Below are 20,584 nucleotides of genomic sequence, written 5' to 3'. Positions count from 1 at the left end.
GTAGCTCTAGCAAATTAACTATTCAGCTATAGTTACTCTGGAATAAGTGATTTTTGAGCGGTCCTTTGGATTCTTTCCAATTCGTCCACCTCTTTTTCTAAATTGTGGTGCCCAGAATTGGACACAGTACTCCAGCTGGGGCCTCAGCAGTGCTGAGTAGAGCGGGACAGTTACCTCTCATGTCTTACATACGACACTCCTGTTAATACACCCCAGAAACATATGTGCCTTTTTTGCAGTCACATCACATTTTGGCAATTCATATTCAGTTGAATTTTGATATATTGGAGATGGTTCAGTGTGTATGATTAAAGGATTGGAAAACATGTCTTACAGTGATAAACTTAAGGAGCTTGAGCTTTCTAACTTAATAAAGAGAGGGTTAAAGGGTGAGATCAGTCTATAAGTGCCTACATGGGGAACAAATATTTGATGATGTGCTCTTTGGTCAAGCAGGCTATTATAACAAGATCCAATGACAGTAAGTAGTTAGGCAACTTCAGACTGGAAATAAGGTGTACATTTTTAACAGTGAGGGTAATTAATTAGGGTAATTGGATGTTTTTCTAAAAATATGCTCTAGTTGAAATAGGAATTATTGTGGAGAAGTTCTATGGCCTTTGTTAACAGGAGGTCAGACTAAATGATCACATCGGCCCTCCTGGCTTAAGAATCTGATTCTGTATGTGTAGAGTGCTTGTTCATTCAGTGTCATACACATACAAGTGGGAATAGTGTCTTTTGGCTACAGACATATACAGATAGAAACAAATAGTGATAAAACAAAGTGAACTAACAGCATGTTCATGGAAAAAGAGAAAATGGGGAAAGTGTGATCCATGGTTGTTTGTCTTGGGACCACCATCGTGATTCAAGTTCAACATGTCATCCGTAGCCTTGCAGAGTAGGACTCATTGTTTTTAAATCTGATGGTTTGACTGCTGAACATCTGACCAGCTTCAAGTATATATCTTAACACTGGTGTGAATCTAAACTTTTTTCAGAGCATTGCTGAGGTGTTCCGATGTTTTATTTGTATGGAAAAGTTGCGTGATGCACGTCTTTGTCCACATTGCTCCAAGCTATGTTGTTTCAGTTGCATTCGGGTAAGTTCACATTTTATTTTCTAATTTCTGTGTATGTATAGATTATTAACTAAAGAGCTACAGGGCAAACTTACCTTGTGTCCTTGTTGGAGCACTGAGAGTTTCCTTTCCTTACTCTGTTCTCCTTGTTTCTCCCTATAAAAGTTAGACTTGTACCATGACTAACCCTTTTTGGATCACTCAACGCTGCTTAATTGGCTGGAAGAGTCACTTTTGAGCATTAAGCATACAACAGTCCCTTCCTCTAACATCTCATAAGGGGCCTTTTCAGTGGTGCCTGTTTGGGAAATGAGACCTAGATCTGCAGTACAGAGTTCTGCTAGGCCATGATACTTTTGTCATTTGTGAGGCCCTGTCCATACTAAAGCAGGCTTCAGTCATGGCTGCTGAATTATTTGCCTGGCACCATGTTCAGAAACAATGCTAGAAGCCTGTTGAGTGGGTAGTTGGGTAGTCATGGGCATGGTTTTGGCTAGCGTGGTTGCCTGCCACAAAATCATGAGCACTGGAGTACCAAGCCGATCGCTTGTATTTGTTGTATTTGACAATAGCACTTACAATGTGGTTTTGAGTGTAGGACTTATGGCAGTGGAAAATTTTGAGATCTTGGGTAGTGTTTATGGGTCTGGCAAATAAAAAATCCATCTTTTGACTTGTAACTTGTGCACATGATTATAGATCAAGATATTAAGGACTGTAACCATGCATTAAGGATGCTAGTTGGGTTACTGTTGCTCTATGGAAGTGGTTCTGAACTGTTTTGGGTTCAGGACTCATTTGTAAACGTTGATGGACTGTCATGGCCTTGAGATATGCCCCCAGACCTAATTCTCCTCCCAGTGGTCTGTCCTGGGTGAGGGGGAGCTTAGAGTTCAGATTCCAGATGCTTCGGCCAGGTGTGAACAGCTGGGCAGCCCATCCCCCACTGGCAACTTGGGGGAAAGGGTGGTAAGATGAGACACTCACCCAAAAAACCAGTCCCCCCACATGGTGCATGGGGCACAGAGGATAAAGCAGGGATTTGGAGTCCTGGGGGTAAAGGGAGGTCAGGGGAGCCTAGGGGTATAATGAGGAAGGAGTTGGGGGGCTGGGGAAGGACATGGGAGTGGAGGGGGCTGGGGGAGATACAGCAAACCAACACCTCCTCAGAAAACACACAGCCCCCACACGTGGCCCATGAGAGGCAGAGAGTAAAGAGGATTTGAGGTCTAGGGGTAAAATGGGTGGGCTGGGGGAAGAAGTTGATAGGCAGAAAGGGCTGGTGGGGGTACAGTGAGGGAAGATCTGGGGGGATAAGGGCTAGGATGGTCTGTATGATGGGGAAGAGTCACCCAGCTGTGGGGGAAGGATACATTGGGAGGTCCATTCTGGAAGAGATGGAGAGCAGGATGGGGTATGGCAAATGGGGTGTCATGTGGTAGTGGGGTGGTGAATTATAATGGAGGGGGGAAGTATCTACGGGAGACTGTGACACCAACTGCACCCTCCCAGCTCCTGTCCTAGGGGCCCAGCTGGGCTCAGGTCCCCATTCTGGGAATTGTTACGTGGCGCATGGGGTCACAGTGCTCCTCATTCAAATTTGGTCCATCCATCCCTCTGTTGTCATGTCAAAGGGCCAAGGTGGGCCAAATCTGCTACACTGTTCAACACATCACAACATCCAGAGCACAGAGCTGAGTTCAGCCAGCCCCATGACCCTTTGACACTTTCTGGTGACCCAGTTTTGGGTCGTAGCCCATGGGCTGAGAAACCTTGCTCTGGCAGAGAGGAGTTTTTAATCCGAGACTTTAGACATAGTAGTGGTTTGAATAAGTTAAGCAGTTTTATCACTGAAGTTTGAATTCTCAGGTTATGTTAAGGTGATCCAGTTCTCATCAGGGCTATATGTGTCTTCCCGACCCCGCCATTCAATGCCTATTGGATTGCTAGTCAATAAATCAATTAATTGTAATATCTTCTGAAGGAAAGCTATATGACTAGCTGAGTAGCAGAATATGTGGTTCTTTGAAAAGTAGTGTGTAGAGGCAGAGCGAAATACCTGCAATATCTTGGCTTTTTACTAGAATATACCCCTTAGTGTATGACTGTGTGATAGATTCTGTGGCTTCTGGTGATATGCCAGACATCTCAAAACTCCCTTTACTGTAACAGTAGAACTGTTGTTAAACCAACACTCCCCACCCAAAAAAAACCCCCTTCTGTTTCTTGTGGGGGTTAAAATAGTTACATGTTAAACTGAGATTGCTTGTACTGGCTAAATCCCATGAATTTAAATCATGAGTGTAAATAAGGGAAAAATACAGGAGGATTGGCACAGAAAAAATGACTTCTAGTATAATTGAGACAAAAGTGAAACCAGTGTGTGTGAATGTTCCATATCTTTAACTCTCTTGTGTGTCTCAAACTGTGCCCATTCTCTTTTTCTATAGCGTTGGCTGACTGAACAAAGAGCTCAGTGCCCTCACTGTCGGTAAGATATTTTTAATAAGTTAGAAATACATTGTAACTCTGTAGTCAGCTTTCTTATGGTTATTAGGTGTGTGGGGTTTTGTTGGGTTTTTTTGTCTCAGTAAGTATACCATGTGTATCACAAGTTTCTCTTTTGAAGGTTGTACTTAATGTGATATGAAGCCTTATTTAAACTGGCAAAGTAATTATTTTTAATCTTTTTTTAGTGTGGCCAGGACTGACCTATGTAAAATCTTGATGATCCCCACCATGTTATTGCACCCATTTAAGGGATATAACCACATCTAGCCAGAAGAAGTGGACAGGACTCCTCTCAGAACTATTCAGTGTCACTCCTTGAATGGCCAGCATAGGGACCAAACAACGCTTCTAGCTTTTAGACTGACTGAAATTTACCCTCTTTCTATAGATCTGAGAGACAGACATTTCCAGGAATAAACATGATGCAGCATGCCCAAAGAGGCAAGCAGCATGCACATTCTTAACATTTGTGTCCCATAAGTACAGAGCTTGAAAAAATCCACTTTCTAATGGCAAGTAAGACACTTTTTCTTGTGAGGTGGGTGAGCAACCAATTTCTTCAGAATGTAAGCTCTTTATATTAAAAGCAAACAAACCGAAAACCTTACAGTTCTAAGCCTGATGGGTTTTGAAAATAACCTTTTAAATGTGAACTTATGCATTGTAGACAAACAGCTTTATTGTATCTGCTACTACTCATATGTTTCCTAGCGAAAGAGTGGAATTGACAAAACCAATCCGTTTCATTAGTGTTCTTTAGAACCTTGAAATCCTGAAACGGAGTTCTTGAATCTGGGGCTTTTTTGCCTTCCTCTGCAACAAGGGGCATGGGTCACTTGCAGGTTTAAACTATATAAATGGTGAATTCTCTGTAACTTGAAGTCTTTAAACCATGATTTGAGGACTTCAGTAACTCAGCCAGAGGTTAGGAGTCTGTTTCTGGAGTGAGTGAGGTTCTGTGGCCTGCAATGTGCAGGAGTCACACTAGATGATCACGATAGTCCCCTCCAACCTTACAGTCTATGAATCTAAATTCAGCATTTTCTTTTTCTTTTCTTTCAGCGCCCCACTCCAGCTACGGGAACTTGTAAACTGTCGTTGGGCAGAAGAAGTTACGCAACAGCTTGACACACTTCAACTATGCAATCTCACTAAGCATGAAGAAAATGAAAAAGACAAGTATGTAGAATAGACTCTTCTAAAATTTGAGGATTTTGTAGTTTGTCTCAAAAACAGCAAATCTTTAATTGCACCCTCTTAAAATTAGGGAATGGATTGTAGTTCCTAAGTACTGAAAACTGAAATTTGCTACCATGTTGTAGAAGCAGTCAGTAAGTATGCTTCCTTTTACGCTGTCCAGCTGAAAGGTGGTAAGAGGTTGGCAGTTGGTTTTTTATTTATTTATTTATTTATTTATTTATTTCTAGAAATGGTACCAGTTTCTGTAAGTAGCACTAAAAGCTAAGACTTTACAGGTCTTTCTGTTTTTATTACCTTGAAAGTTACAGTTGGATTAGCCTGGCCTAATGTACTTTGAGTGAAGGGCATGGGAAGACTGAGGAGGGCTGCCTCTTTCATATTGCACGTAGCCATTCACAGTGACCATATGGACACTAGATGATGAAAGCAAAGAGGACATTGTACAGATTCCTCTGATAATGCATTCAGAAACCTAAAGGGACTCCTGGATGTGCTAGTACATAAGCCTAGACAAGTCTTTATGTATTTATTTCCCCTGTGACATTTGGTCTAAGGCATGCACTGTCTAAAATCCCTCCATGTAGGATTTGCAGTGATGTGGATAACTAAGACTTATTGGTCATGTATTGTGCAACTGTTGCTTGTAAATGCCATTTCTCCTTGGATTTCCTACAGTGGAGAAAGAACTATGTGAACCAACTTCTTAAATCTTCTGATACTGGCATCCTCTGATACTTGGATAGCATGAAAAATACAGTGCTAATATCACAACAAAAAGGCATCCCCCTTTGGAGAACTGCAAATTGCAATATTTCTTAATATTGCTGATTTGTGTAGTTTGTTTTATTGCTAATCATTATAGCTCATGGAATAGAGAAAGGTGCTGGAGTAAATCTCATTGAGAGAGTATTGAGAGTTGCTGCAAAGAATGGTCGGAATACAGCAGGAAATAAGGGGGGATGTACAAAGATGAAAAAGGGGATAGGGAAAAAAGGAAGGGTAAGAATAGTAGTTTGGTTTTTCCCCCCCAAAGTAAGAATATTTTCCCACTGAGCAGTGGTGAATAAGGCAATTAAATAATTCATAATTATAACAAAGTATAGTAGTTCTTCAAGTTTTTGTCCATGTGGATCCCATTCAAGATACATGTGTGCCTCGTGTGTACTTTGAGGGCAGTCCACACTGAGAAACTGTCTTTAAGAACCACAGTTACTGTAAGGTAAGTGACTGTTCTGAACTGCATAAAGACATTATTCCATCCTTGATCGTTGTGCAGACTTCTCATTGACATCATTCAGAGATCTGCTGTGATGGTGCTTTATAAGCCTGCTCACAAACTATGAAGAATCTGGGACACTGTAGTGAAAAAACAATATTTAGAACCACAGCCAATGGTTCAGAAATCGGCCATTTTCATGCAGAAAGGTACAGAAAAAGAAAAAAATTGAGCTGGTGGAAAAGATAGCATTAGTTGAAGCCCACAATTAAAGTTTAGTATAAAGCAACCCTTCAGATGTCACATTTCCCAGTTTAACTATCTGATAGTCAAATGTATGCAAACTAAGACATTGAAATACTGAATTTGTGTGTATTTAATTTGTTGCATTCTGTGTAAGTAGTCCTTTTTCTTTAATTATTAGTTCTAGTTTCTCTATACTCTTCCGGTAAAGTTAGGTTGATAAAAAGTCATCAAAGAATTCATCTGAATGTGTATATCTTGCACAGAGTCCTGGAGACAGTATTATAACTGACTAGTTTCACCTTTACTGCAGAAGAAGGCTGGGACTTTCTATATTCAGTGGCCACATATAGACAGGAAGTATCATACTGTTATATGGGAGTCCCTGAACAGTGTGTTTGGTCATCTGGGTCTGGCACTGATAAAAATTTTACAGTAAAGCCAGGCCTCCATGGCCCTCTTATAACTTGAAAGGAACATAAAGGGAAATCAAGTTGCTCAAGTATCTTGGACCCAGAGTGCTAAGTGGAGCTGAGAAATCTGTGTTTAAAGAAACTCGTCATTTGCCATTTACTTTGAGAGAGTAGTCTTGTTACATATGAACAAGTTAAAATATTCTTCTAGTTCTTCTTCTAGTTAAAATATTGATTCATCACTTTGGCACCTAGGTGCCACATTGATCCACACCTCAGAATACTTTAGGTTTACTCAATCTTTCTGAGTTACTAGATTGTTGGCGTTTCAATCATTTGAAATTTTTAGCTTCTAGAATCAGTGAATTTAAAGCCTGTATACCAAAGCAAAGTATACCATGCAGATAAGATGGTGCTTAAAACAAGCTTCCAGAGTACGCTTTCTTACGTCCAGGAGAAACTTCCTGGGAAGATGATATATGGGAGACGAAGTAAAACGATGGCATGCTTTGCAGTGGAAGAAGAATACAACTAATTAATTTTGCTGTTGGGACACCCCATTTGTAACTCCTAGATTTTGTGCTTTGCTCTCAAAACCATGTCAACAAAACAAATCAAGCTGCTGAACCTTTTGCAGTCTCCACGCACCACTATGTAATTTCCTATCACTGTTGTGTTTTTGTTTTTTTTTTTAAGGTGTGAAAACCATCATGAAAAACTCAGTGTATTCTGCTGGACATGTAAGAAATGTATCTGCCACCAGTGTGCTCTCTGGGGAGGAATGGTGAGTAGGCTTATAGCATGTTATGTCCACGTGGAGAGTAGGAAATTATCTCAGATCTCCAACTATCTAATACTGTACCAGTTAAATATTCCCAAGTGAGACACACACCTCATATTTGGGAATGTAAGTGGTTGAGTGTCACTAATTCAGTTTTTTGCTGGAGTGTTAGCTCAAAATACATATACCCCTTTGAATATAAAACCATTCCATCCCTCCCCCCCAACTTAATTAGCCCAAGTATTGCACAGTAAATGCTGGGGCTCATTTTGGATGAGTGCTCCATCTCCAAATAGCTCTCTACAGGAAGCATTTCTGGTGCAGAAGCCAGATCCAAGACTTGTTACTAAGGGAAGTGAAAGACACAGACTTCCTACAGACAATCTGCTCTGGATCTTTCCCAAATTGAATGGTACCACAGAAGGGGAAAAACTCCTAATTTAACAGGGATGGAGTACAGCTAAAATATGCTGTTTTGTCGATCCTTTCTTTTGATAGCATGGAGGACATACTTTTAAGCCATTAGCTGAAATTTATGAGCAACATGTCACAAAAGTGAATGAGGAGGTAGCAAAACTTCGGAGGAGACTCATGGAGCTAATCAGTCTAGTGCAAGAAGTGGTAAGAAAATGTTCCAACAAAATGTATACCTTATATATACCCTCTTACACCTGTATAATGTGTTGATTATATTCAGGTTATCTATAGCATAAGAGAAGTAGGTGGTGATATAGTTAAAAGCAGTACAATTCCCATAGCATGAGTGCAATCATATGCGTATAAGGGTGCCTTGGAATACTGGTATATGGCACCTTTTATACCAGTATAACTCTGCCCATGCTAAAGATTGTGTCAGTAAAAAAGCGCCCCCACACACCTATAACTGGTATAGTGTTACATGTACAAAAAGTACCAGGCCTTAGTGGGGGGTAAGCTGAAGGTCTGAAATTCTGTTGGGGTGTTTCAGCCCCTCAGTTCTGGGGGAGACTTTGCTGATCTCTGTGCAGTTTAGTGTGCAAACCTTTTGAATAAGATAGAAACCAAAGTAAAATAGGATCCCATTTGCTCTGCATGGACATATACTATCCCTTTTGCACTACTGTAAGAGAAGGAGTTTGCCTATTGCTCTTGGTCATAATTTTCTCTCTTTGTTGTGCTGTGGTGTGCTGTGTACATACTGGTTAGTTAGCCACTCTTCATCCCAGAGATGTCTGATGTTTTTTGGTGCTGTGGTATGTGTATATGGTCGAGATGATTCCAGGATGAAAGGCACTAATGTAAAGTAAACTGTGTGTGCATTCATTTTTCCTTTTCTGCTTACGGATGCTATGCCCAAGAAAGTACTTGTTCTATGTAGTACCCCTGTGCAGAAGAAGAAACGAGTAGTTCCAAGAGAGTGTTTAATTTGTCATAGCAAGTATTTTATGTGTTTGTATATGATGAGAAAAATATATTCCTTTTAGTTTAACCTTCCGTCAACCACCAGAGGGCAACTGCATTCTCTGCTATTTTACTACCAGTTATGCTGTTCGTCTGTAGCTTTTACAGTGTTTCAAAAATGGCTTACTATATACCTTAAGAACTCAGTTTTGGATGTGTTCAATAGTCTTCATTTTGATAGTCTGTTAACTTTTCTAGGTTATCCAAAGAAAGAAAACACTTTTGGCATGTCTCTACTTTAATTAGTACTTCTAAATGTATATCGCTAATTGCATAGTAGCAAACCTAAGGGGGAAGAGAATTATAGGCAACAGTGAAATCTTCTTCTGACCTTTAAGTTGCTCATAAGTTTACATAGAGGCCTATTTTCCCAAACAGTTAAAACATAAACTATTTTTGTTCTACATAAAATATATTTCCCCCCTCCTCTGTATTTCCTAATCCTTGTCAAGGGAAAAGCATTCAGTTGAAATGGACAGGGTATGATGAGAGGCAGAGATATGGACAAAAACAGAAGATTATTCCTTTTTTGTACGTTACCTCTGAACTGTCCTTTAGGAGAGGAATGTAGAGGCAGTGCGCAGCGCAAAGGATGAGCGAGTTCGGGAAATTAGGAATGCAGTGGAGATGATGATTGCCCGATTAGATACTCAACTGAAGAACAAGCTTATAACACTAATGGGTAGGTATTCACCTTATCTGATGTAAGTGGAAGAAACAGACTGAAGTTGAAAATCTTCTGGCAAATTTTTTTTTTCTAGAAACAAAACTGCACCTCCAGCAGTTTCCTGGCTTCAAGTTGAAGACAGAAGACTTCTAAATATAGCAGTGTCATTAGTTAATGTGTGGTTACTGTGATATAATGCATTTTGTTAGATGTAACTATGCTCTGATTCCATGAAAAGCTACTGTATAGTAACTCAGATTACGTGTACCACTTTGCTAGGATAAATGATCATACAGCCCTTTGAAGATGTAAAGTGCCAAGTATTATTTCCCGATTGCTGTAATTTGTCACCTCTGATATCTACTATCCAAACCTAACTTTAAAAAATATTATTTCTGTATGGAATATTTCTGCTGAGTAGCATTTCAGATTGGTAATTAAATAAATATTGTCCAGTAGTGAGAGCAGGGTATCGGGGAGGAATCAGAACTTCTAGGTTTTGTTCCTGACTCTGTCGCTGACTTTGGTCCAGCTATTTAACCTCTCCCTCTATTTAGCCTTTTTACAAATGGGAAGTAGGTAGAGTATACCCAGGGGAACTTATGCTTGTATAACACTTATTAAAAAAAAACAAAACCATGAGATACTTACGTGTAAAGCAATTTGTAGTGCAGTCTTTGGGTTTCCCTCTGTAAATAATTTATTTTTTAAATAAAACTTGTATTTTAAATATATTTTGTCCCAGATTAGAAACATCTCTACAATTGACTCTTAGGTTCATTCTTGGAGACAACATGGTTCAACGGCTAGAACATTGGACTGGAAATCAGGAGACCTGGATTATATTCCCAACTCTGCCATTGACTTTGTGTGACTTTTTTGCAAATCACTTTGCCTTAGCTTCTCCAATCATACTTGCATTCCATTGTTAACGGCTGTGTAAGAGCTAATATTATAATTATCCTAAATTGGAATATCGGCCTCTTTGAAAATAGGGGAGATGAGAACACTTTTTTTAGGGATTTAGTCATGCAGTATACAGAACTAAATCTGTAGACTGGAAACTCATGGAGATACGGACTGTCTCTGAGCCCAACTATAATACAAACCATAAATAATAATAAACTATGCTGAAAACTTACTCTTGACATTTGAAATTTTGTTCAGAAGAAAATATAAAATCAGAACTTTACATACTGGAAAAGGATACAGACCGTATTAAATACATCTTTTCAAAGCTACCATATTTTTATATTGTATAGAGACTAAATCATGATAACAAGTGTAATACCCTATCTAGATTTTTAACATAATTACTTAATTTTTAGCAAAAAAATCCTCTTAAATTCTTCTAATTAAACTATTTCTAAGTTAAAATCTGCAATGAGTGCACTTTACCATATCATACTGAATACTTATGCTCAAATAAATTTGTTAGTCTCTAAGGTGCCACAAGTACTCCTTTTATTTTTGCGAATACAGACTAACATGGTTGCTACTCTTAATACTGAATACTGTAATCAATCGCAAAATTTGTTTAGTGGTTCAGTGATTGAAGGTCAGTCATTAAACTGTTTACGAATTCCTTCTTTATATGACAGGTTTCAGAGTAGCAGCTGTGTTAGTCTGTATTTGCAAAAAGAAAAGGAGTACTTGTGGCACCTTAGAGACTAACCAATTTATTTGAGCATAAGCTTTCGTGAGCTACAGCTCACTTCATCGGATGCATTCAGTGGAAAATACAGTGGGGAGATTTATATACATAGAGAACATGAAACAATGGGTGTTACCATACACGTTGTAACGAGGGTGATCACTTAAGGTGAGCTATTTCCAGCAGGAGAGTGGGGGGGGGGAAAGCCTTTTGTAGTGATAATTAAGGTAAAGATAATCCTCTTTATATGGTTAACACAGAATAATACTTTGCACTTATATAGCACCTTTTCTTCAAGGATCTCAGATTCCTTTACAACAATTAATGTGTGGTTGAGAAAAAGCAAATCTAGTTATAGACTCAAAATAAGAGTTGATTTTTCTTTCTTCTTTGTCTTGTCACAGCCTTAATGGTAGTTGATGTTTAAATATAGTGTTTCTATATTACAATGTTTAATTATATTTTCCTTAAAAGGTTTAAGGCCTACAAAAGTGATTTTTGAATTAGATTTCAGATGTTATAAAAGGAGGTTTGGTCAGATCAGAGTGAGTTCAATGAAATCCAGATCTGCTCTTCTCTCAAAAGCTTCTGTCATTTCTGGGACACCAAGAATGCTTCATTAATGTCTTAAACCTCAAGTGAATCATTCACTGCAGCTCTAATTAAAAAGACAGGCTTCCTTTAAAATGTGTTCTCTATCAACCTTGATATATTTAGAAATCCTTTACCTTAAATTTAGAGCAATCTCCAAAAGGGAGGTTCATTTCTTTAAAAACAAAACAAAAATCAACAACAAAAAAACACCATCACCACAAGACACATGATCTCATTTCTTTTAAACAGGTCAAAAGACATCACTCACCCAAGAAACTGAACTTCTGGAGTCCCTGCTGCAGGAAGTAGAACACCAGGTGATTTAAAACAAAAACAAAAAAACCCCACCACCACCCCACAGTTAAAATGTTGGAAGCTACATGAAGACACTTGATGAACTTGCCACTTTTGTTACTCTAAATTATGCATTAATCAGTAAGGTTGAACTGGGTTTAGATAAGTCACCCAAAATTCCTTTTAAAAAAAACTGTGGCTTCCATCTCTAAATCAGGAACAACCTTTGATTTAATCTCTTCTGTCTTTTGAATAGCTAGTACAGAAGTAATTAGCAGTTATGAAAAGACAACATTTATTATTTATTCATTTATTTAGCATAGCTTAGTGCTTGGAGCACAAGACTGATTTTTGCCCACAGGTTATGAATAGCAGTAATTAAAACAAAAAAGCAGAACTGGCCAGTTTTCACTCTGCAGTTCTGGAAAGTTATGAGATGCATGCTGCAAAGGCTCTGGAGCTCTCAGACAGCAGCTGTGGGAAGATGGCAGAGCATTGTTTTTTTTTCCACTGAGTTCACTTTTGGAAGGTTGTTGGGGGTTTTTTTCCCCTCACAGTCAGAGGGTTAGGAATTTTTTGTAAGTGAAAGCTTAAATTCTGCAGAAATTGATATTAATCCTGGAAGAGTTTCTGCTTGCCCTGAGTTAGTATGTTCCCAAATGGATTTTTCAAGCCTTGTGTGTAATAATTCTCTCATGACACTGCTTGGTGCTTTAAATTTCCAAAAAAAAAATCTTCAGAACTCCTGAAGAAGAAATCTTTTCTGTGCATGCACTTAACCTTCTGTTCTGTATTCTTGTTTTCTGTGTTCCAGTGAATGGTATTAGCTCAAATTCACCACCTGTTCTGGAAATGCCCTTCGCCCCTTGCACTTGAGGCAGCTTTTTTCAGAACCATATTTTCATGTCTGATGCACCAGCTAGTGTTCTTCAGCAAATCCTGCTATATGTTGTGTGTGGGCCTGTTTTTTTTTCTTTCTGTTTCCACTAGATTCCAAAACCCTTTTTTGCTATAGAGTGACCTCTGTAGATGAGGACTTTTTTTTTTTTTTAACTTTTTTCACCCTTTTAATGTGGTAAGGATTTCAATCCATGTGCATCTTTGCAGAGCAGTTTTGTATTGTATAGAACTCATTAAAATACAGTGAACTGGAACTATAAGACCATACCCCAAAAAAAGGTAGGTAACTTAAGTCATATTTCAAATATTTACTGTAGCCATGATTCTTAAGCAGTAGACAGATGTCTCTGTATCTCCCAAATTTCTGAGATTTACTAGAACTCTTTAAAAAGTTACGTTATATGTCCACCAGTTATCAAGAGGCTTTAAATTTTATATTCTTTTTATTGATTTAATATCAAAAATGCATATAATTCTTGTCAAAAATGCATATAATGCGTGGTAGAAAGTTTTACATTTACAGCTCAGGCACACTGTTCCTACCTTTCAATTATACAGAAGAAGTAGAGTATATTTAGTTATTTTTGCAACTACTTAACTATTTAAAATGTCTGTTTCCAGCTGTTCAAAGGACACAAGATTAGATTATTTCCCCTCTTTCTTTGTTCAGAAGTGGTTGTTATTACTTGAAGCATCTAGTGTTGAAAAGGTACACTTTATTACACGCTTAAAACGTTTTGGCTTTGTGTGCTGAATTGAAGGAAGGGAGGTTACATTTATATTCCAGATTGTTCTTTTGTGAGATAATGTACTTTTTGATTAGTTGATTTGAGTATTGGCTTAAAGCTCATTTGAATTAAAAATGAATATAAAACTGTTTAACAGTGAGAGTGCCACAGAACACTAAGGAGGGAAAGTGTAAAACACCCTCCTTAATGTACTGGGTTATATAATAGATTAAACTTAATCATGTCAAAGCCTAGTCAAGTTTCACCTATACATTGCATAATAACAGAGGTCACAGCTGGTATAGTACTTTGCCTGGGGCAGTGACAAGATAAAACAAACACACCTGTACCTAGTACAAACACTTATGACCTTCAGACTGAAAAGTCACCTTAGTACACAGTAGCTGCTAATGAAATTTTTAAAACACTTTAAAGTTGTTTAAATACTACAGCACTATACTTCTCACATTAGGGTTCAAGAGCCCTCAAAATCATGTGAGTAGAGAGAACACTGGCTTAATTTTATTTAATTTCTTGTAAAAACAATTATGGGAAAAATATGGAAATTTGTTGCCACCACCACTTTTTTTACAACCTTGAAAACAGACACATTCAAAGGAAGCTCTAACAAACATAACTCTGTCAACATGGAAAGCACTATTGTTGTCTTTCTCTTTGAACCTGCAGTAGATGTTACCTCCTGTATTGACACGTCTTCATTTAAAAAATTAAGCCAAAATCTGTGGGTTTTCTTTAACGATATTGTAATTTATCTGCTTTCTTCTCTGCAGCTAAGATCATGCAGTAAGAGTGAGTTGATATCTAAAAGCTCGGAGATTCTGATGATGTTTCAGCAGGTTCACCGGAAGCCTATGGCATCCTTTGTCACTACTCCTGTCCCTCCAGACTTCACAAGGTACAGCCTGGCATTTCCTTTATTTTGCAAGTTTTTGTTTGACCTTGAAAGCTAAAGCATTAAAGCAGTTTGGTTTAGTCTTACAAAACAAACAAAAAAAACCCACAACAAAAAATTAACTTCACGAACATCTGAATGGTTTTGAGCATTGTGGAATGGTTAGTGTGGAGAAAAATTCTCCTAATGTATAAAATATTCAAAAACTGCAGTGTAAGAGCAAATTCTGCTGCGGCTTTGGAGGGATGGGAAATAGGGAGTAACTGGAGGATTTGCTGCTGGAGAGCTCCCCAAATCCATCCTAAAAGCTACTTTAACCATTAGGGCTACTGCAGTGGTAGCCAGTGGGGGAAGATTTCTCTCCAGTATTTGGCTTGGCTTCTCAGGCTGAATGCTGGGTCTGTATTTATTTCCATGTGCTAAAAATAATCGATCACTTACCCAATTCTGCTCACCTCCTTTAGAGTCTTGTTTTTATCCTCCATGAGGACTCCACTTGTAATTGATGTTACATCCTAGCATTAGAAGTGGGATCCAGTTGGTGTGAAGGAATAGGTTTTGAATCATTTGTATACTGATGACCCTTCTTACCCTTGCTATTGGGGGCAGTCAGCCTATAATTGTAGGGCTCTCTTACTGGCAAATGCTCAAGTGGCACAATAAACGTGGAAGTGGTCTCATGAGATGCCTGTACAAGTCACCTTTAGTATAAAATAAAGCCCAAATGATCTGCTGGCACAACTCATTTTCAGAAAGGAGCCATTGGTGCTGGTTTATGCAGAAATCTGTGCACTTGTTAGGATGGGTGGCTGCAGCATTTTACATTTAAAACGAACATGCAGGGTTTCTATAAAATTTGGAGATAATTTTGCATTTGAGTAATTTTAAAATTACTCAAATCTTTCTAACCATATCAATCAAACATCAGTTTGGCAGGCTTTTAAAATATAGCCTGAAGTGTGTTCTTTTAAAAGTAAATGTTTATTTTAAAGGAGGTGGTAGCAACCGATGGTCTCTTTTACTACAGGTCTGCGCTGAAACATGATATATTTCGGTTGTTTTGTTTCTCCAGCCACAAAGCAGTTCCTTCTCCTTAAATATTAAAAATCTGTAGTTTTAGATTTGCCTTAGTCATCCCTTGCTGTCACAAGGCAAATCATGTTAGGTTTTCTAAAGTTAATAATTGATCATTTTTGGACATTCTTGTCCACCTCCCCCCTGACCACAGTTGAGTTGTTCCTGTTTCATTTTGCTCAGGGGACGGGAGGGATATGTATGCTTGCAGTGCCACTGGGTGAGTGGGGATCTGACACTGGAAGCCCACAGATGTCCTGTGTGCTCTAAAAATACCCTTCAAAAGCAATCTTTTTTTTTTTTTTAATTCTTGTTTATATATAAACTTGTGCAAAGCCTTTGTGGTTCGGATAATGTAGCTGATTTCCTTGGTGTTTTCTAAAAGCTTATTACCACTGTGTAAACTGTATTTCTTTCTTGCCAGGTGAGAGGTCATATAATTCAGCAGGACCCTAGAGTAAACTGGAATGTACAAATGTTTCCATTTCCAAGCTGAAGGAAATGCAAACCACATACAATTTAACAAGAGAAAAATAAATTGAGTCTTAAAATTTGTCAGTGTTAATAATCCCAGATATTACTAATGGCACATGCATATAATACATTAATGTATTCTGATACTCATTTTAAATAAAAACATTTTCACACCCTTCAAAATCAGTTGCTGCTGCTAAAGATATACTTAAAATTGTAATATCTACCCAGGACGTATGTAATATAGTAGAATGTTAACATGCATTGGTATAGCTACTACTGTCTTCAGAAGTTGCAATTAAAAAAAATCATTATTACAGTGGTACTTATGTTCTGTTTTCTAGAGACATGACCACTGTTGTGGTGGTATGACTATTAGCCTAATAACCTTTATGTCCTTTTAAAGATCTTGAGTGGGATTTTCAAAAGTGCTTTAGTGATTAGGAGTCCAAGTCCTATTGACGCCCTGATGGGACTTGTGCTTGCTTCTAAGTTACTTAAACACTTGTGAAAATCCCACTCTCTGATTTAATGCTACTTTCTTCAACTCTACTACTGTGTTTTCTCCCCAGTGAATTAGTACCAGCCTATGACTCAACCACCTTTGTCTTGGAAAACTTCAGGTAGGAATGTGTCCTAAGAAATTACCATGAATGTCAAGGAGTGTGTTTCTCGTTTGTTCTATATTAGGTTTTAAACCTCTGAATAGACCTATTGAAAACCACAAGATACCTGTGTGCAAGTGTGAGGAACTGAATCAAATCTATTGACTTTTGTCTCCAGTAATGATCAGAAAAAGTAGCCACCAGTTCAGTAAACTGACTGCTAAAAAAAAATTCCATGCTGAAGGAAATTACTTCTCTCTAATCACCCCACAAATTTAAAAAAATCTGCAAGAAACATTTACATGATCTCTACATAGGCACTTAAAATTCTGCTCAGCTTGCAAGTTTTGCATCTTTCTAGATCATCTGTTGATTTTTTTTTTTTTTTTTTTTGGTAATGCAGCCATTAAAGAATTTATTTTAGTTTATGTTCTGTTTTTGATTAAATTAGAAGTAATATTTGAGGCTAGAACTTTATAGTGCAATTTCCTGTGAATTATGACTTATTTTAGTGAGTAGTGAAAATTGAAAGTAGATTGAAAAGTTGCAAGCACCCTTATACTACTTAACTTCTCACTCTTCTCTGGCTTTTTCCCCCCTCACAATAAAAGCATGCTTTAATCTCTCCTGTTGTAAAATCCCATCCCTTACTCCACTTGCCTCTCCCTTTTGTCTCCATGATCACTGTATGCTCTGTTTACAATTGCTGTCTGCAGTTCCTCTTCTCCAGTTCCATCCTAGACTCTTCTCATACCAGTTTATCCCTACCTACTGTCATCTCTCATTCACTGTCAAGGTTGGCTCCTGCCTCTGTATTGGCCCACAAAGCCAGCTTCCATCCCTCAACTTGTTTATATTTTCAAACAAGCCTGTTTGTGCTGTCTCCCATCCTGCTCCTCATGCTTGGGAGAAGCTGTCCATAAGCATCTGTAAAACTAATGCATTATCCTCCTTCAAAACTCATTTTCCGTGATGCCTACAAGAAATTTGACAATGGCTAGATTATTGGTGTGCTGAGATCACTGCCGATCATGCTGACCAGTGTTGTCTTGTTGTTTCCTTCTTCTCCCCTGTCTGTCTGTATCCACCTGTTCATCTCTTGTCTTATACTTAGATTATAAGCTCTTTGTGGCAGGGACCATTTTTTGTTTTTTGTTGCTACAGTGCCTAGCACAGTGGGGTCTTAATCTTTGACTAGGGTTCCTAGGTGCTACGGTAACACAAATAATTAACCATTGAGGACAAAGAAATAATACAAAGGTACCTAGACTGGTTGGAAACATGGCTAGTAGAAGATTTAAGGACAGTTGCTGCTAATACATTTGTGGGGAAGTAGGGTGGGAGGGCAAACTTAAAACAAACGTTCATTGGGGAAAATATAGGGGAAAAAGATGGGAAGCAATGATGGCTGAAAGATATAAGGGTGATAGTGGATCTGTACCATAGGAAGGAAAAATAATCATGCATTTTTGTCCTGCAGATGCATCACATCATGGAGCAGAGAGATAAATTCCTCTCTGTATGGCTCCTGTGTGACTGCGCTAGGGTTCTGGTTATGAGCACTGCATCACCAGAACAGCATTGCCAAATGAGTTCAGATAAAAGCACCAAAATAAAGGGGTGGAAGCGAATGGGTGGAGGAGATGATTTAAGAGGAAAGATGAAGAGTTAACTATATGTAGCCTGGTTAGTAGATATCTGAGTAGTGGGGAAAGAACAAAAGTCTACATCTCTGCTGCTTATGCTCTTTATATATTTGGAGTGGAATTATTAGTGTGGTATGATATGACAACACTAAGTAGTGGGATGGTATGTAGAGAAAATTGGGAAAAGTATCAGAAGAACTTCGCCAATAATGAGATATATTAGGCAGTGGAATAGCCCCAAGGGATGTTGTGGTAGTCTGGCTGCTTGGAAATTATAAAACTTTTTTTTTTTTTTAAAGTATAATAGGGAACAATTGGTCGCATGGAATAGATTAGATGAAGTAATGGGTCGTTTCCATCTCTAACTGCTGTGATAGCTTCAAAACATGCTACTGCATTTTATGTGGTGCAACAATGGATAGTTCTAACATGTAAATGGAATGATATTTATTCTGTCGCCTCCCCAGATAGGGTTTTGCTCCATCTCACTGTTGAATATTCATCCCTTCTTTCAACAGCACTTTGCGCCAGCGGGCAGATCCTGTGTACAGTCCACCTCTTCAAGTGTCAGGGCTTTGCTGGCGACTAAAGGTTTATCCAGTGAGTTTGTATACTCTTTTAAAAATATTTTTCCTAACAAAAATTTATCCACGGGTATAAATACACTAGATAGCGAGCTAGCTTAGACCCCAATCGTGCAAACTCTTAAGCACATATGTATCGCTGCTCATGTAGACAGGTAACCTTACTTCAGGCATTTCCTAGTTTTTGAGTATTTGACTGCAAGATTAATATTCTTTTAAGGTAGTTTTGTGTGTGCATGTGTGATTTCCTAGTTTAAAAAACAAAACAAATTTCATCAAGTGATATCATATAGACACCATATGACTTATCAGTAGACCGCGGTCACTAATGGAGTGAGTGATAATAATAGTAAGTTGCCATTCCCTATGGAAGGCAGTGTGGCCTAGAGCACTGGGACTTAGGAAATCTGGATTCTACTACCAGCTCTGCCACTGGCCTGCTGGGTGACTTTGAGAAGTGACTTCCCTTCTCTGTTTCTCAGTCTCCCCATCTGTAAAATGGGGATTATGATATTGACCTCCTTTTGTAAACCAAATTGAGATCTACTCATGAAAAATACTGTATAAGAACTAGATACTGTTATGTGGACTACACTAGAGGGGGATGACACACGTTTGCTGACCGAAGAGGAATGGGGAGACTCAGGAATCTTGGGTTCTATTCCAGGCTCCAAAGGGGAGTGTACTGTAGTGAGCAAAGACTTCTGCCAGTCTCCCCCAAGCTTGTCCCCTCTAACCTTTCCCTGTACCAGTCCTGGCTCTGTCTCATTCCTTTTGCGTACCCAATCCACTCTCTGTTACTCAGGCTTCTCATCTAAGTGCCAGTCTTCTTGCCTAACCAGTTCCAGTTACCCCCTCTCACTTGTTCATCCAGTCTGTCTCTTCCCAGTGTCTTCATTCTCCATACTTGGACTCCTCTTCCAATCTGTCTCCCATCCACAGCTCCTTCCCGTTCTCTCTTTGCCCAGTGAATCCCAGGTCTCCTGTACCCCAACTTCATGTCAGAGTGTCTCTCCAGCTCTTTTCGCAGTTTCCTTGCCCTGCTTATTTCAGTCTCCCCCCCCCAACCCCCCCAACTGTTAGTTTCTCTCTTCCCTCCTCATCCTTCCAGTCTCACCAGGCTCCTTGTCCCAGTCTACTGTTTTCCCTGCCCCTCAGTTCATCTCTTGTCTTCTCTGTATTCAAGTCAGGTGCCTTCTGCCTCTGCTCTACCTTGGTCCAGCAGAGGGGTCATTTTAGAGGAGAGGAGACCGGCTCCCTGCTCTCACTTAGAGCCTAGCTCCTCCCTGGCTCAAAGTACCCAGGATCAGCAATTGTAGGGAAAGTGCTTCTGAGTCTGTGTAGCCCTGAGGTGGAGCATGCTCAGTTGCTCTGTGAGGATGGCACATGTGCAGTCTGAGCACTAGGAGCTCTGAGAGGCTCAAGCATGCTTAGTAAAGAAGTCTCTACTGAATGTGTGCAAACCACTTTTTCAAAGGGGCAGATTTTCATAGGAATGGGAAAAGGCGTATCCCTGACACAAGCCATGCCTGCCAAATTTCAAGTCTCTGGTCACGGCATGG

At 39.0% G+C, this 20,584-nt stretch overlaps 1 protein-coding gene across 3 annotated transcripts in view; it reads left to right on the top strand.

Moving 5' to 3' along the window:
* TRIM37 (tripartite motif containing 37) overlaps positions 1-20,584 on the top strand; it is a 49,556-nt gene that overhangs the window by 1,924 nt on the left and 27,048 nt on the right. For all 3 annotated transcript variants that reach the window (XM_077836342.1, XM_077836339.1, XM_077836341.1), the window contains exons 3-12: positions 1,005-1,106; positions 3,536-3,576; positions 4,659-4,775; positions 7,365-7,452; positions 7,948-8,070; positions 9,448-9,571; positions 12,054-12,121; positions 14,518-14,642; positions 16,760-16,810; positions 18,957-19,038. In XM_077836342.1, the coding sequence (XP_077692468.1) occupies positions 1,005-1,106; positions 3,536-3,576; positions 4,659-4,775; positions 7,365-7,452; positions 7,948-8,070; positions 9,448-9,571; positions 12,054-12,121; positions 14,518-14,642; positions 16,760-16,810; positions 18,957-19,038 (921 nt within the window). The remainder of the gene's footprint in view (positions 1-1,004; positions 1,107-3,535; positions 3,577-4,658; positions 4,776-7,364; positions 7,453-7,947; positions 8,071-9,447; positions 9,572-12,053; positions 12,122-14,517; positions 14,643-16,759; positions 16,811-18,956; positions 19,039-20,584) is intronic.

This window comes from Eretmochelys imbricata, chromosome 17 (genome assembly GCF_965152235.1).
Source record: "Eretmochelys imbricata isolate rEreImb1 chromosome 17, rEreImb1.hap1, whole genome shotgun sequence".
Taxonomy (NCBI): Eukaryota; Metazoa; Chordata; order Testudines; family Cheloniidae; genus Eretmochelys; species Eretmochelys imbricata.
Note: the sequence above shows the minus strand (reverse complement) of the source record. Positions and strands in the feature narration are given on the sequence as shown.